A 17,053-nucleotide genomic window follows, 5' to 3' on the forward strand; every position below is an offset into this window, starting at 1 on the left:
TGATCCCAAGGGTCTCTTCCAACCTGAATGATTCTATGATTCTATGATTCTATGAAAAATGGGGTCTAAATTCACACTCTTCCATGGTATTTTTATTTTTTTTGTTTTTCTTCATGGATCCTTATTTTTCTCATGGAATGGACTCATGGGAACCAAATTAAAATCCTATCAAACCTCTTAAATCTGTCACTTCCTACATTTCAAGTGGCCGAGTGATCGATCTGGATGCTTTTTGGATATCAGAAAAAGAAAATACAGCTTTTTCTGGATGACTGGCTGAAAATCATGTGCTTAATATTTACTGTTCTGCTTTGTTCCTTCCCCAGAGTTTTTAAGGAGTTGCTGGTTCAAGAATAGTGTTGATGAGCCTTTAATGGAAAGACATAAAATTGAGCAACTTATATGTATATTTTTTTTAATGTTGCCTTAATATGGTACATTTTAAAATCGGTACAATAAATTATCTGCAGCTTTTTCTTCTTTGACATCTTTCCTCCTGACCAGTCCATTAAAGTCAGAATTCCCACAGTATGAATTTACTGAATTCTTCTGTTGAAGATTTTGGGTTGATTCTTCTGTTTTGTGTTCAGTGAGCAAAGAAAAAAGTTTTATTTAGAGGGGAAAACTGTCAGGAAAACTATTTCCTTTTTTTTCCTCTTTCCCTTTTTTTCTTTTTCCTCTTTCCCTTTTTTTCTTTTTCCTCTTTCCCTTTTTTTCTTTTTCCTCTTTCCCTTTTTTTCTTTTTCCTCTTTCCCTTTTTTTCTTTTTCCTCTTTCCCTTTTTTTCTTTTTCCTCTTTCCCTTTTTTTCTTTTTCCTCTTTCCCTTTTTTTCTTTTTCCTCTTTCCCTTTTTTTCTTTTTCCTCTTTCCCTTTTTTTCTTTTTCCTCTTTCCCTTTTTTTCTTTTTCCTCTTTCCCTTTTTTTCTTTTTCCTCTTTCCCTTTTTTTCTTTTTCCTCTTTCCCTTTTTTTCTTTTTCCTCTTTCCCTTTTTTTCTTTTTCCTCTTTCCCTTTTTTTCTTTTTCCTCTTTCCCTTTTTTTCTTTTTCCTCTTTCCCTTTTTTTCTTTTTCCTCTTTCCCTTTTTTTCTTTTTCCTCTTTCCCTTTTTTTCTTTTTCCTCTTTCCCTTTTTTTCTTTTTCCTCTTTCCCTTTTTTTCTTTTTCCTCTTTCCCTTTTTTTCTTTTTCCTCTTTCCCTTTTTTTTCCCTCCCTTTCTCTTTTTGAGGATTTAATTATCTGATAAGGTTTGGCCCTTATTCTTACCATGATCAAGGTTAAGTATCAGGGTGTGAGCATAATTTATAATTAATATGCAGAATATGTTTCTCTTGCCACGTTGAGATATTTTAACAGCAGTCACTGTTGCTTCGAAACCTCTAATATTGAGATGCCTTTAAAATAAAAGCAGATAAACCCATATTCTTCAAAGGTGACTGCTATCAGAAAGCAACTTTCACTGTCTTTTGTTAATTATGGCTTTGCTGAAGCCTATGGGACTGATTATTAGTAACTTTAAAGACCACTCTAAAATAACTCCACAGATTATTTTTTTTTTTTTTCCTCCTTTTTTTCAACTCCCCTCTTCTTTTTTGGAAGTGATGGTTTTTACAACAAATGCCAGAAGAGCTGACCGCAGAATCCGGCTTTCTGGTACTATGAAGCCAGAAATAAAAAAATCCACAGTCAATGAAAACTATTTTCAAATTAAAATGAAATTTTTTTTATTATTATTTGAGCCATAAACTGCTGAATTTGCCATTCTTTGAGCTTGCAAGTTTAAATTTAATTCTGATTTCTTCTCTCCCCTTCCGAGTAGGGAGTCCTTATTATGAGACGTAGTTATAGTGGTTGTGCAGTCCTTTTTTTTGTACAAAAGGGGATTACCCTTGATATTTTTCACTTCTCTTGCAGATGTGTGATACCTGGTGTCACGCAGATGCTTCCTGTGTCTACATGGGTTTTGTGGTGACAATTTGTATGCAAAATAGTCTTTCTGCTTGCCGTGTTGAGATGTTACGATAATCACTGCCGCTGTAAAACCTCTCGTGTTTTGATGCCTTTAAAACAAAACAAGAGAAAAGCATTTTCTTTAAAGAAGTTTATGCTGTCAGGAAGCAAATTTCACCATTACTGTTAATTATAGTTTTGCTGAAAGCTGTGGACCTACCGTCTACATTAAAAAAAAAAAGCAAATTTTTTTGCTTGTTGTTGCAGACAACACCAAATTGGGTGGGAGTGTTGACCTGCTGGAGAGTAGGAAGGTTTTGCAGAGGGGTCTGGACAGGCTGGATGGATGGGCCAAGGCCAATGGGATGAGGTTCAACAAGACCTAGTGCCAGGTCCTGCTCTTGGGTCACACCAACCCCATGGAGGCTGCAGGCCTGGGGCAGAGTGGCTGGAGCTGCCTGGCAGAGAAGGACCTGGGGGTGTTGGTCTACTGTCAGCTGAACACGAGCCAGCAGCGTGCCCAGGTGGCCAAGAAGGCCACCAGCATCCTGGCCTGTGTCAGGAACAGCGTGGCTGGTAGGACTCGGGAGGTGATGGTGCCTCTGTACGGGGCACTGGTGAGGCCTCACCTTAAGTGCTGTGTCCAGTTTTGGTCCCCTGACCACAACAAAGACCTTGAGGTGATGGAGCGTGTCCAGAGAAGGGCGATGGAGCTGGTGAGGGGTCTGGAGATTAAGTCTTATGAGAAGAGCCTGAGGGAGCTGGGGTGGTTCAGTCTGGAGGATGCTGAGGGGAGACCTTCTCGCTCTCTCCAACTCCCTGAAAGGAGGGTGTAGCCAGGGGGGTTCGGTCTCTTCTCCTGAGGAACAGGCGATGGGACAAGAGGAAATGGCCTCAAGTTGCACCAGGGGAGGTTTAGGATGGATATTGGGGAAAATTTCTTCATGGAAAGGGTTATGAAGCCTTGGAATGGGCTCCCCAGGGCAGTGGTGGAGTCACCATCCCTGGAAGTATCTAAAAGCCGTGCTTAGTGACATGGTTTAATAGGTTTTTTTTATCAGAGTTAGGTGATGGTTGGACTCGATGATCCAAAAGGTCTCTTCCAACCTTGACAATTCTATGATTCTAAAATAAAATAATTTCTTGCTTTTTATAAAGGACTTTGAAAATCATAGAATACCAAGTTGGAAGGGACCTCAAGGTTCATCTTGTCCAACCTTGGACCGGAAAATTACAGGATGAGGCAGGGATTCCTGTGAAGCCTGGAGATTTTTCCTGGAGTGTGTGGGAAGCAACGAGCCAGTTGAGTCTTTGTGGTTAAATCTTTTCTTTGGATTCTTAGTGAAAAAGTGTAATTTTTATTTTCCCTGCTCCGGGTTAGCATTTTCTTTAAAGAAGTTTATGCTGTCAGGAAGCAAATTTCACCTGGACAGGCTGGATGGATGGGCCAAGGCCAATGGGATGAGGTTCAACAAGACCTAGTGCCAGGTCCTGCTCTTGGGTCACACCAACCCCATGGAGGCTGCAGGCCTGGGGCAGAGTGGCTGGAGCTGCCTGGCAGAGAAGGACCTGGGGGTGTTGGTCTACTGTCAGCTGAACACGAGCCAGCAGCGTGCCCAGGTGGCCAAGAAGGCCACCAGCATCCTGGCCTGTGTCAGGAACAGCGTGGCTGGTAGGACTCGGGAGGTGATGGTGCCTCTGTACGGGGCACTGGTGAGGCCTCACCTTAAGTGCTGTGTCCAGTTTTGGTCCCCTGACCACAACAAAGACCTTGAGGTGATGGAGCGTGTCCAGAGAAGGGCGATGGAGCTGGTGAGGGGTCTGGAGATTAAGTCTTATGAGAAGAGCCTGAGGGAGCTGGGGTGGTTCAGTCTGGAGGATGCTGAGGGGAGACCTTCTCGCTCTCTCCAACTCCCTGAAAGGAGGGTGTAGCCAGGGGGGTTCGGTCTCTTCTCCTGAGGAACAGGCGATGGGACAAGAGGAAATGGCCTCAAGTTGCACCAGGGGAGGTTTAGGATGGATATTGGGGAAAATTTCTTCATGGAAAGGGTTATGAAGCCTTGGAATGGGCTCCCCAGGGCAGTGGTGGAGTCACCATCCCTGGAAGTATCTAAAAGCCGTGCTTAGTGACATGGTTTAATAGGTTTTTTTTATCAGAGTTAGGTGATGGTTGGACTCGATGATCCAAAAGGTCTCTTCCAACCTTGACAATTCTATGATTCTAAAATAAAATAATTTCTTGCTTTTTATAAAGGACTTTGAAAATCATAGAATACCAAGTTGGAAGGGACCTCAAGGTTCATCTTGTCCAACCTTGGACCGGAAAATTACAGGATGAGGCAGGGATTCCTGTGAAGCCTGGAGATTTTTCCTGGAGTGTGTGGGAAGCAACGAGCCAGTTGAGTCTTTGTGGTTAAATCTTTTCTTTGGATTCTTAGTGAAAAAGTGTAATTTTTATTTTCCCTGCTCCGGGTTGATAAAATTGCAGAGGGGGAAATTCATGGGATGTTTTCCTTTTCTTTTCTGAAAGGTTGTGGTTTTTTCCTGGATCCTCCCGTAGGTACTTTGTTACAACCAAGTGTAATATGTTAAAGGGGATCAATTTAAATGCATTTTGGACTTTTTTTTTGGTCCCAAATTGAGAGATCCTCAAATAGATATCTATATATTTGGCAACAAGGCAGTCTGTCTTCTTTGGGTGACGGTTTTCGGGGAGAATTGGAACTTTTATTTGTCATCAGTGCAATAAAGGAGCTTCACCCTCAGTGTTTGCTCTTGTTGTTAGTGCTGAAGAATAATTTGAATGCTCCCAGTGTTGCTCTGTGGATTAATGAAGGGATGTTTTAGTGTTGGGTTTCCGTTCTTCTATTCATTCATTAACCAAATGTCATCTCCACGGGGAATAAAAAATTAAAAGCTCGTTAAAAAGAGCATGGTCAGAAGGTCGAGGGAGGTCATCCTCCCCCTCTGCTCTGCCCTGGGGAGGCCCCGGCTGGAGCACTGGGTCCAGTTCTGGGCTCCCCAGTTCAAGAAGGACAGGGAACTGCTGGAGAGAGTCTAGTGGAGGCTACAAAGATGATGAAGGGACTGGAGCATCTCTCTGCTGAGGAAAGGCTGAGGGACCTGGGGCTGTTCAGCCTGGAGAAGAGCAGACTGAGAGGGGACCTCATCAATGTTGAGCAATATCTAAAGGGTGGATGGCAAGATGATGGGGCCAGACTCTTCTCAGTGGAGCCTGGTGACAGGACAAGGAGCAACGGGCACAAACTGGAACATGTGAAGTTCCATCTCAACATGAGGAAAAACTTCTTTCCTTTGAGGGTGGCAGATCCTTGGAAGAGGCTGCCCAGAGAGGGTGTGGGATCTCCTTCTCTGGAGACATTCAAACCCCACCTGGATGGGTTCCTGTCCAACCTGCTCTGGGTGACCCTACTCTGGCAGGGGATTGGACTAGATGATCTTCAGAAGTTCCTTCTTATTTTGTGAATAATGGGAAGTGGGATGTAGTTAATTTTTAAGCGTTAAACTTCATTTTGGTAGGAAAAAGAATGACTGAAGTGTTAAAAGCTGTGCTGAAGTTCTGAAGGTCTTGCTGGTTTGCCACTGGTTTTTATCCTTGCCACTGGTAGAAATTGGGGAACTGTGGAATTTGAGGACTTTTTGTATTTTTTAAGAACTCAAAGGGAAGAAAAACCAAACCATAAGAATTTTACCCTTTAAAATATAAAACAGGGCTTTGAGCAACCTGGTCTGGTGGGAGGTGTCCCATCCCATGGCAGGGGGTTGGAACTGGATGGTCTTTAAGGTCTCTTCCAACCCAACCCATTCTCTGATTCTGTAACTGCTTAGAAATCAGGGGGAGAAATGAACCATAATTAAAAGCTGAATGTCTACATGTTTAAATCCTGGAGTGATGACAGGCTGGATTACACAAATCCTCGGCATCTTTGGATACTGGGAGGTGGGTCACGTTGGTTTGGATTACAATTTTTTGGTAGCTCTCTGGGTTGGTGTCCAATATTCACCCTGTCTGTCACCTCCTGGGATGGAATACATCCTGATGACAGGCAGCCAGATGGACAAATTTAGAAGTTGTGTTTTTTTTTTTTAAAAAAGAAGTGCAAAAAGTCTTTTTTTTTTTTTTTTTTATAGACTTAGAAAACTGTGTTTGTAGATGCTGCCGGGGTGTTCCAGCTTTATATTAGTTATTTTTAATTACTCTGCATGTTGTTAGCACTGGAAGGAGACCGCCTTTGAGACTAAGTCTAATGTTCTTAAAGGATACATGGAAGGTTGTTCCTTTTCTGCAATTTAAGTTGCAAGACAATTTTGAAGGGAGGAAAGAATGCCGATATTTGCTATCAAAAAAAAGCCAATCTGTATAATTTAAAGTTGTTTTAGGATATTTGGCTGTAGGTTAAGAGCTGTCTCTGCTCTCAGACAGTAAATTAATATATATATAAATATATATACAGAAAAATTTGCAGGTGTCTTAAGTTTTAAGTTGTTTGATGTCTTTGTCTTGAAGCATTTGCTATTGAAAAATTTTGAAATAATTCATCTGGCTGCTCTTTCTACCAATATCCTTCTCTACCTCCTCTTTACCTGGGGGTGTTGGTCGACTGTTGGCTGAACATGAGCCAGCAGTGTGCCCAGGTGGCCAAGAAGGCCACCAGCATCCTGGCCTGTATCAGGAACAGCGTGGGGAGTAGGGCCCGAGAGGTGATTGTCCCCCTGTACTCGGCACTGGTGAGGCCTCACCTTGAGTACTGGGTCCAGTTTTGGGCCCCCTACCATAAAAAAGACATTGAGGTGCTGGAGCGGGTCCAGAGAAGGGCGACAAAGATGGTGAGGGGTCTGGAGAGTAAGTCTTATGAGGAGAGGCTGAGGGAACTGGGGTTATTCAGCCTGGAGAAGAGGAGGCTGAGGGGAGACCTTCTTGCTCTCTCCAACTCCCTGAAAGGAGGGTGTAGAGAGGTGGGGGTCAGTCTCTTTTCTCAAGTCACAGGCGACAGGACGAGAGGAAATGGCCTCAAGTTACGCCAGGGGAGGTTCAGGCTGGATATTAGGAAACATTTTTTCACTGAAAGGGTCATCAGGCATTGGAATGGGCTGCCCAGGGAGGTGGTTGAGGCACCATCCCTGGAGGTGTTCAAAAGATGAAGTGCCTGGGAGGTATGGTTTAGTGATGATGCTCCTTGTTTGTTGTGTGGGTGACTATTTTTGTCAGTTAGGTTGACGGTTGGACAAGATGATCTTTGAGGTCCCTTCCAACCTAGAAGATTCTGTGATTCTGTGATTCAAGTCCTCGGGAATTGGGGCACAGCTCGGACAAACTCAACAGCTTCTGAGAGCACGGCTCCACGTGGGTTTTCACTGGTGGAGCTGGTTTAGGGGCTTCCCACATGGCACTAAGGTTAATTTTGGGTTGATGCAACAGTTCTTAGGGCTGGGTTTTAAACAAAACCATTTATATTTAAAAACAGAAAGAAGGGGGACTATTTCCCCCACCAATGCCTTTTAGAAGGTCGCTGGCAGAGCTGCAGGTAGTTGCCAAGAGCGCGTGCAGTACCATTCCCTCTTTGTCTTCAGTCTCTTATGTTTTTATATAAATTAGCAAATTAAATGCTTAGGAAGCCCCAGCGATTTTGGCAATCTAATTATGGCAGTATTAAGTTTTGCAATATTTTTATATGAGAGGAGTGCTTGACTGGAGTCCATCCCACTGACTTTTCCAGGCTTGGTTACTATTTGGGTTTCATCACGTTGCTACTTTGCTATTTATTCTGAGGATGGTGATTCTCATACTCATGCAAGGATGAAATTATTCAGCCTAGATTGCCTCCTGTGTTATGTCTTCAAGCTTTGAACTGTTTTTTGGGGTTTTTTTTTGTTTTTTTTTAGTTACTATTTGGGTTTCATCATGTTGCTACTTTCCTATTTATTCTGAGGATGATGATTTTCATACCTTCAATTGCAAGGATGAAATTATTAAGCCTATATTGCTGAATATGTCTTCAAGCTTTGAACTGGGTGGTTGTTTTTTTTTACTGACTTTTAAATTTTACCCCTCTGCTCTCGTGAGACCCAGCCTGGAGTACTGTGTCCAGCTCTGGAGTCCTCAACGCAGCAGAAGGATATGGACCTGTTAGAACGGGTCCAGAGGAGGCTACAAAGATGTTCCAAGGGCTGGAGCCCCTCTGCGATGAGGACAGGCTGAGAGAGTTGGGGGGTTCAGCCTGGAGAAGAAAAGGGTCCAGGGAGACCTTAGAGCCCCTTCCAGTCCCTCAAGGGGCTCCAGGAAAGCTGGGGAGGGACTCTGGATCAGAGAGGGGAGCCATAGGATGAGGGGGAAGGGTTTTAAACTGAAAGATGGAAGATTTAAATTAGATATTGGTATGAAATTCTTTGGTGTGAGGGTGGTGAGAGCCTGGCCCACGTTGCCCAGAGAAGCTGTGGCTGCCCTATCCCTGGAGGGGTTCAAGGCCAGGTTGGATGGGACTTGGAGCAACCTGGTCTGGTGGGAAGTGTCCCTGCCCAGGGCAGGGGGTGGAACTGAATGGTCTTTAAGGTCCCTTCCAACTCTAACCATTCTAGGATATTGCTTAATGCAGCACTGGACACAACATCTGGTCATTATTTGTCTTTTTCCGCCCTATCTATTAAAGAAAAATAAACTTCTCATGTATTCTTCTGTTTTGTTTTTGAGGAACAGTTTCTCCACTGGTAGATTTGGGGTGATAGAAGTATTTAAATGTCTTTTTTTTGTGTTTGATGCAGCTGGTGTTTACTTTTGGTGGTTGTTGGCAGGTTCTGCTTTAGTGCTTTATTGTTCTTTTTCAGCTGATGGTTTTCATTGAGGCATATGAACAGGCAATTAATGAAGTTTTTAACAATTTGGTGTATCCAATATAATTGCTGCATTAATATAATAACAATAGGAGACCCGCTCCGTCGGGGGGGTTGGACTAGATGATCTCCAGAGGTCCCTTCCAACTGCATATGATTCTATGAAAGTGATCCTTAACTTGAGGTTAAATGACAGGTTGAGGATTCTTTAATTTTTGCTTTTAAAAAAGATGTTATTTCATATGATATGTCTTGTAAAAAATCCAAGTTCTCAGTGGCATCAAGCTAAAAGTGGCAGCACTGGACCATTAAGGGTTGGACTAGATGATCCCTGAGGTCCCATCCAACCTGATGTTCTGTGATTGAACCCCCAAAGGTAGTAGTAACACAAATTATGCAGTGTCATCATTTTATTTTGACAAACAATTCACTTTTGAATATTAGTTTTCATCTTTTATTGTCACTGTACTTCAAATATGCATTGTCCTGCCTGATACTGGGATGACAGAGCACTGAAATGGATTGTCCAGGGAGGTTGTGGAGTCTTTGTCCTTGGAGGTATTCAAAAGCCACCTGGATGTGGCCCTCCTTGAGCAGGGAGGTTGGAAGAGATGACCTTCAGAGGTTCCTTCTCACCTCAACCACTCTCTGCTTCTATGATATCTATGTATGGATTAATATACTTAAGTAGCTGCTTCCTACTCTTCTGCAATGAATTTTCACTTCAAGTAGAGGAACTCAATTGCTTGTATAACCATTTCTATTTTCTTCCCCCTCTAGTGCTGACTTGAAGCTCTTGGAAGAAGCAACGATCTCAGTCTGCAAGTCTTTAGGTGAGAAATTGGGTAATCTTCACTTTTTTCTGCGTTCTTGATCAGAAAAATTAACAAACAGCATTCATGTCAGTATCTTCGGTATATTTAATCCTACTTGTAGATGTTCCACGACTAAGATTAGTGTAAAGAGTGTGTGTATATATAAATCTCAAACTTTTAGAAACTCCCATTTTTAACTAGTTATTCCTACTACCTTATTTTCCTTCTGCCCTCTAAGGGGACCATTAAGGGGAAAGAATTAATCAGAGGACAAAAAGAAGGGATAATACAAATGTGATCAATGTTGTTTCTAGAAGATAAAAGCTAGTTGTGAAATCCTGCCCAGTTTTCTGACAGGAGACTCTTGTGCTTTAGACAAGTCTTAAAAAGGAAGCAGTATGAGCTCCAGATTTGGGATATTTTAAATCTAGGATGAAAGGGATATTTAGAGAACAGCTAAGGAGTAGTAGAACATGTATTGGAGTATCTTAAAAGAAGAACAGACAGACATAGAAATAGTTAAGACATTGAAATTTGGTTTCATTCTATATATTATTTGAACTAAACAGCGTCAACTTCCGCATTCTGTAATAATCATATCTTATTTTTCCCTCATCTAGTTGAGAAAAATCCTCGAACAGGAAACCTCGGGTCGTTGATTAAAGTCTTTCTTTCTAGAACCAAAGAGTTAAAAATTTCAGCAGAATGTCAAAAGTAAGTATCCGGGGAAAAAAGCTCTGTGTGCCATTTCACTTTGTAAATGTTCCTTTTAGTGCTAGCTCTTGAGTTTTTTACTTTGAAAATGAATATAATCACAGACCAAATCTTAGAATTCTCTTAAATTGTTGTTTGAAACAGAACAAGTATCTAATACTTTTCCAAACACAGACAATTAAGCGTAATAAATGGATTGCTGGGGAAAAAGTCATAGAATAATAGAGTCGTAGAATGGTTTGGGTTGGATGGGACCTCAAAGACCATCCAGTTCCAACCCTCTGCCCTGGGCAGGGACACTTCCCACCAGACCAGGTTGCTCCAAGCCCCATCCAACCTGGCCTTGAACCCCTCCAGGGATGGGGCAGCCACAGCTTCTCTGGGCAACCTGGGCCAGGCTCTCACCACCCTCACACCAAAGAAGTTCTTCCCCACATCTCATCTCCATCTCCCCTCTTTCAGTGCCAAACCCTTCCCCCTCGTCCTATGGCTCTCCTCCCTGATCCAGAGTCCCTCCCCAGCTTTCCTGGAGTCCCTTTCAGGACTGGAAGGGGCTCTAAGGTCTCCCTGGAGCCTTCTCTTCTCCAGGGTGAACACAACCAACTCTCTCAGCCTGTTTGTGTTCTTGCTGTGTGTTACAGAAACTTGTTTGTGTACAGGTGAGATAAAAACATAACTAGGAATAACATTGTATTCTCTTGGGGGAAGAAAAAAATCTTTAAAATACATTTCCAGTTTGTTTGCTGTAGCGTCAACTGGAGATTCCCTTGTTAACACTTGGGATTTTCCTTGCTTCAACTGTAGGAACCCCTTGGTCTACTCGGGCTTATGTTTTCTTGTGGTTTTTGATGTGTGGTCCCAGGCTGTAGGAACCCCTTGGTCCTTCTGGCTTATATTTTCTTGTGGTTTTTGATGTGTGGTCCCAGGCTCAACGTTACTGATTCTTCTTTGTTTCTGCTTCTTTTCTAGTCACCTCTTTATCTGGCAGGCTCACAACGCCCTGTTCATTATTTGCTGTTTGCTGAAAGTATTCATCAGTCGGATGTCAGAGGAGGAGCTGCAACTTCATTTTACTTACGAGGAGAAATCGCCAGGCTCATACGGTGGGTATAGACTTAGTGATAGTGAAATAAATACCTCAAAAGAAACAAAAAAGTTCTGATCTTTATAGATTTGGCACTTAAGGACAAGGTTTGGTGGTGAACTTCGTAGTGTTTGGTGGTGAACTTCATAGTGTTCAGTTAACGGTTGGACTTGATGATCTTAAAGGTCTTTTCCAACCTAAATTATTCTATGATTCTCTGTTTTCTTTAGACTAAGAGTTCCAAACTTTGCTTTAAAACTAGAAATAAAGTGCCCGTGAGGTTACATACAACATATTTAGTGTTCAGGACAACCTGTGAGGTTGAAAGTGTGTAGTCAACAGTAAAGCTGACTGACTTCCTTTGGGGTCTGAAGTAATTTGGTATAAACCATCTTCCTTTGTGTCATACATGTGAAGGAGAACACCTTCAAAATTTGATGGGAGGTTTTAATTAGAATCATAGAATGGTTTGGGTTGGAAGGGACCTTGAAGATCATCCAGTTCCAACCCCCTGCCATGAGCAGGGACACCTCCCACCAGACCAGGTTGATCAAAGCCTCATCCAGCTTGGTCTTGAACCCCTCCAGGGATGGGGCAGCCACAGCTTCTCGGGGCAACCTGGGCCAGGCTCTCACCACCCTCACACCAAAGAAGTTCTTCCCCACATCTCATCTCAATCTTCCCTCTTCCAATTTAAACCATTACACCTCGTCCTATCATTACACTCCCTGATCAAGAGTCTAGGAAAAACTGTCCATTAAAATCTTTTCAACTGCTTGGCATCTGGGGAAATCAAAAGTCCGGTGCCATAATATGAAGAGCTACATGTTGAAATGTTTTAATGGATTTAAACTGGGATCATCTCCAAGAATGAAGTCAACTAACCCATAGAATCATAGACTTGTCTAGGTTGGAGCAACACCTGCTTGTGCAAAGCCATCCTTGCAGAATGCTGAGGGGTTTGTGTATAAAAAATTACCCCCCTCTTGCTTCACAGTAGAACTGGTGGAAAAGCTGAGATGTTTTGTTAGGTTGAACCCCTGTAATTTAAATTTTGTACTCCAGAAATTCCTCACGGAGTGGTATGAAAAGTGATTCTTGTCACTGGAGTTGATCTGTGTTTGTACCACGTCCAGCAGCACTTGGCTGTAATTCACAGTGACGTTTATTAGAGATAATTTTGTGTGAATTGATGGCAAACATACTTAGCAATTATCTTTGAGCAGATTATTCGCTGGATGGGCTTGATTAGGAAGGTAATTGTGTGTGGTCTGGTGAGACCAGGGGATGGAGGCAGGAAACCAGCTTCTCCTCCTCCGGCTCCAGTCCAGCTGCTGCTTTCGACACCGGTTTCCAGTTGGAGGTGGCTCTTGAGACCTTCTTCAAGGTGTTGAGGGTTTATAACGTGCTGCTTTTACACAGCCATCATTTTTTTTTTTGGTTCTGAACAAATCTTCAGGTAGGATTTTTTTAAATATATAGATAGTATGGTAGTAAAGAGAATGCCTTCCTATAGCTTTTATACTCAGCTACAGGAAAAGTGAAGGGTCATTAACAGAGTGCAATAAAATACTGTTATATTAAAGTGAGAAGAAAAACATTAAATGCTTTTTGTTTGTATTTTCATAATTAAGTCAAGCTCAGCTTTTTTTTTTTTATTCTTTGGAAACTAGAGCACGCCTCATACAGTGATGTATATACAGATTTATTAGTACTTTTACCAAAGTTTTACATATTTAACTCTATCATCAGTGGGTGTGCTTTTTAAAAATTAAGTTATTTTCAGTTGTCCTTGCTGTCTTTTCATTTCCCACCTATTATTTTGCTATTTTTTCAATTGCCAGCATGATAAAACAAATGTTATAGAATACATTACAATATTAATTACATAATGTAAATAAAATACGCATATAGATAAAGGCTATGTGTGTAATTTTGGAAGTATTGCTTGCTTATTGTCATAATAAATAGCTGGTGAGTAGTTACTGTAAAGAACAGTTCTCTCTGTCCTATGATCTGTTTATTAATGCCTTGCTCGGTCTAAAGGGTTCTTTTCAGGATCATCTTAAATCACTGCATGTTGTTGGTGCTGTTTGTTTCCCTGTTTAAACTATGAGCATCCCTATTTTTCCCTTCTAAGCAGGGAATTACTCTCCCAGATTTTGCAATTGATACGCACAAATTGAGTTCTTTTGCCCAGGAAGTGAAACCTTTCCCTCTTCATCCATAATTGGGAATTTGCATACACCTTCGGAGGATATTGCACAGCGTTGATTGTAGGAAAGTCCTTATAGAAACTTAAACCATGTGCTTTAAGATTCAGCTAGAAATTCCTGATATTGATAATCTTAAACCAGACTTGGCATATGCTGATCTGAAGCTGGAGTTACTCTTGCTAATGCAGGACAAGGGGAAATGGTTTTAAATTGGAAGAAAAAAGATTCAGATTAGATATCGGGAAGAAATTTTTTACTATGAGGGTGGTGAGAGCCTGGCCCAGGTTGCCCAGGGAAGTTGTGGCTGCCCCATCCCTGGAAGTGTTCAAGGCCAGGCTGGATGGGGCCTTGAGCAACCTGGTCTGGTGGGAGGTGTCCCTGCCCAGGGACAGGGGGTTGGAACTGGATGATCTTTGAGGTCCCTTCCAACCCTAACCATTCTATGATTCTATGATCTTGTGAGACCCCACCTGGAGTACTGTGTCCAGGTCTGGAGCCTCCAACAGCAGAAGGACATGGACCTGTTGGAGCAGGGCCAGAGAAGGCCATGGAGATGCTGAGAGGGCTGGAGCCCCTCTGCTGTGAGAGAGTTGGGGGGGGTTCAGCCTGAAGAAGAGAAGGCTCTGGGGAGACCTTAGAGCCCCTTCCAGTCCCTCAAGGGGCTCCAAGAAAGCTGGGGAGGGACTCTGGATCAGGGAGAGGAGCCATAGGATGAGGGGGAAGGGTTTGACACTGAAAGAGGGGGGATGGAGATGAGATGTGGGGAAGAACTTGTTTGGTGTGAGTGTGGTGAGAGCCTGGCCCAGGTTGCCCAGAGAAGCTGTGGCTGCCCCATCCCTGGAGGGGTTCAAGGCCAGGTTGGAGGGGGCTTGGAGCAACCTGGTGTGGTGGGAGGTGTCCCTGCCCAGGGCAGGGGGTTGGAACTGGATGATCTTTAAGGTTCCTTCCAACCCAAACCATTTTATGATCGTTATTCTTTCAGTGGGGCTTTCACTCTCTGTATCCCATAATTTCTGCACAGTCTTTAGCTCTGTTGTGCTTCAGGGCCTCAGAGATGGGCACGTGCTGTGTATTATATTCTAAATCTAACCATCCATTCATTTAACCTATTCCCTAACGTTTAGGAGGAAACTTTATTTATTGTCTCTAAAGATGTTTTTATCATGAGGCTGCCAAGGCCTGTATTTGGTGTATTTTATATCACAAGTTATTCTTTCAGTGGGGCTTTCACTCTCTGTATCCCATAATTTCTGCAGAGTCTTTAGCTGTTGTGCTTCAGGGCCTCAGAGATAGGCATGTGCCGTGTATTATATTCTAAATGTAACCATCCATTCATTTAACCTATTCCCTAACGTTTAGGAGGAAACTTTATTTATTGTCTCTAAAGATGTTTTTATCATGAGGCTGCCAAGGCCTGTATTTGGTGTATTTTATATCACAAATAAGAGCATATAGAGGAGGGAATAAATAACAGTACATTTACTGCAGCCCTCAAAGGATTTCTGGAGGGTTCAGCTGTCATAAAAGGAAATGAGGGATGGCAATTAGTTAAGAGTGTTAATAATGAGTGCGTAAAGTGAAAGTTGGGAGCTTTTTGGGCGTCCACAGAGCTGAAGATCAAACCACAAAACCCAAAGAAGCTTTAAATCTGCTGGTTGTAATGGATTGAATGGGTGAGGCTTTAGATACTCTTTTATAAGTAAGGAATGATTTCATTACTGAAATAAATAATCCTACTGTAGGAGTAACAGGGAAGAAACCCAAGGCCTATCTAAGGTGAGGCTATGCCTGAATATTTTATTAATATTTTATTAACATTAGGCACATCCAGCTGCTCCAGCAGCTCAGATCAGGTCGTGACAAGCGTAGCAATTAGGTTCTTGATTAAAAAAAAGACTGTTTTACCATCTCTGTTAGACCGAGGATGGAGCTGGAGTCTCTTGCTGTGTATATTTTCTGCTGGATAAACCATTTTAAACCAGCATAACTGGGCATTTTAAAAGCCCTGTGTGTTTGCAGTTGCTTCTGTGGTGTGAGACAGCGTTTTGAAGATGCACTTGATTCCTCTCCCTGCTCTAATCTTATCTGGACAGATTCACCTTTTACTCATTTATTATTTTTTTTCCCCCCTTGAGGCTTTCTATGTGTCTTTGATCCAAGTATGTGATCTCTGAACAGCGAAGGAATCTGGTGTGTATTGTCTTTATCCTGCCATTGAAAAAAAAAAAAAGCAAAAAAGGAAAGAAAAAGGCATTGTTTATGCAAACACAGGGTGTTCCGTGTTTATAGCTCGCTCTCACGTTATAGATTTGGCATGTGTCCCCCTCATTGTCTTGGCAAGACAAGAATTAAACAAGAATGCCGCTGCCCCGATGGGGAAAAGGATACATTAATTATTGGAGCTTGAATGACATTGATTACAGCAATTAGGCTGGTGGGTTTTTTTTTTTTAAGGAAAAATAGTTGGAGAACAGAGCAGGAAAAACTAACATCTTCCATTCTATGTGATTGTGCTCACCCAAGAATTTTCTTCCTTTATTTTAAATATAGTGAGGGGGGAAGGCCCTCTTTAATATTCAAATAATGTTATTCCCTCTTCAAATGAGTTGTGTATATCGCATGGTGAAAGAAATTATCTTCTTAAAATGCACTAATTACTTGTTTTCATCCTTGTCTCTTCCTCTTAAAAATACTTAAAGGGAGGGTGTCAAGAGGACGGGGCTGGTCTTTTTTCAGTGGTGTCCACTGACAGGACAAGAAGAAATGGGCACAAACTTGAATATAAGAAGTTCCATCTCAACATGAGGAGAAAGACCTGGGAGTCCTGGTGGACAACAGGATGCCCATGAGCCAGCAATGGGCCCTGGTGGCCAAGAAGGCCAATGGCATCCTGGGGGGCATCAGGAAGAGTGGGACCAGCAGGTGGAGGTGGCCCTGGTGTGGCAGGGGGTTGGCCTAGATGATCTCCAGAGGTCCCTACCCAGCCCCATGTGATTCTGTGATCTTCTTTTCATCCTTGTCTCTTCACTGGGTAAAAATCTGGCTGGATGGCTGTGCCCAGAGAGTTGTGATTAATGGGGTGAAATCTTCTTGACTGCCGGTCACTAGTGGTGTCCCTCAGGGCTCAGTTTTGGGGCCCGTCTTGCTTAATATCTTTATCGATGATCTTACCCTCAGTAAGGTCACAGACAACACCAAACTAGGTGGGAGCATTGATCTGCTTAAGGGTTGGAAGGCTCTACAGAGGGATCTGAACAGGTTGGATCGATGGGCCAAGGCCAATGGGATGAGGTTCAACAAGGCCAAGTGCCACGTCCTGCATTTTGGATACAACAATACCAGGCAATGCTACAAGCTCGGGGCAGAGTGGCTGGAAAGCTGCCCAGCAGAAAAGGTCCTGGGGGTGTTGGTAGACAGCCGGCTGAACGTGAG

At 42.7% G+C, this 17,053-nt stretch overlaps 1 protein-coding gene across 1 annotated transcript in view; it reads left to right on the forward strand.

Annotated features, from left to right (window-relative positions):
* Positions 1-17,053, forward strand: part of DYM (dymeclin) — a 346,567-nt gene that overhangs the window by 16,030 nt on the left and 313,484 nt on the right. The window contains exons 3-5 of the mRNA XM_014960813.1: positions 9,573-9,625; positions 10,228-10,321; positions 11,291-11,424. Of these exons, the coding sequence (XP_014816299.1) occupies positions 9,573-9,625; positions 10,228-10,321; positions 11,291-11,424 (281 nt within the window). The remainder of the gene's footprint in view (positions 1-9,572; positions 9,626-10,227; positions 10,322-11,290; positions 11,425-17,053) is intronic.

This window comes from Calidris pugnax, unplaced genomic scaffold, assembly GCF_001431845.1.
Source record: "Calidris pugnax isolate Ruff unplaced genomic scaffold, ASM143184v1 scaffold150, whole genome shotgun sequence".
Taxonomy (NCBI): Eukaryota; Metazoa; Chordata; class Aves; order Charadriiformes; family Scolopacidae; genus Calidris; species Calidris pugnax.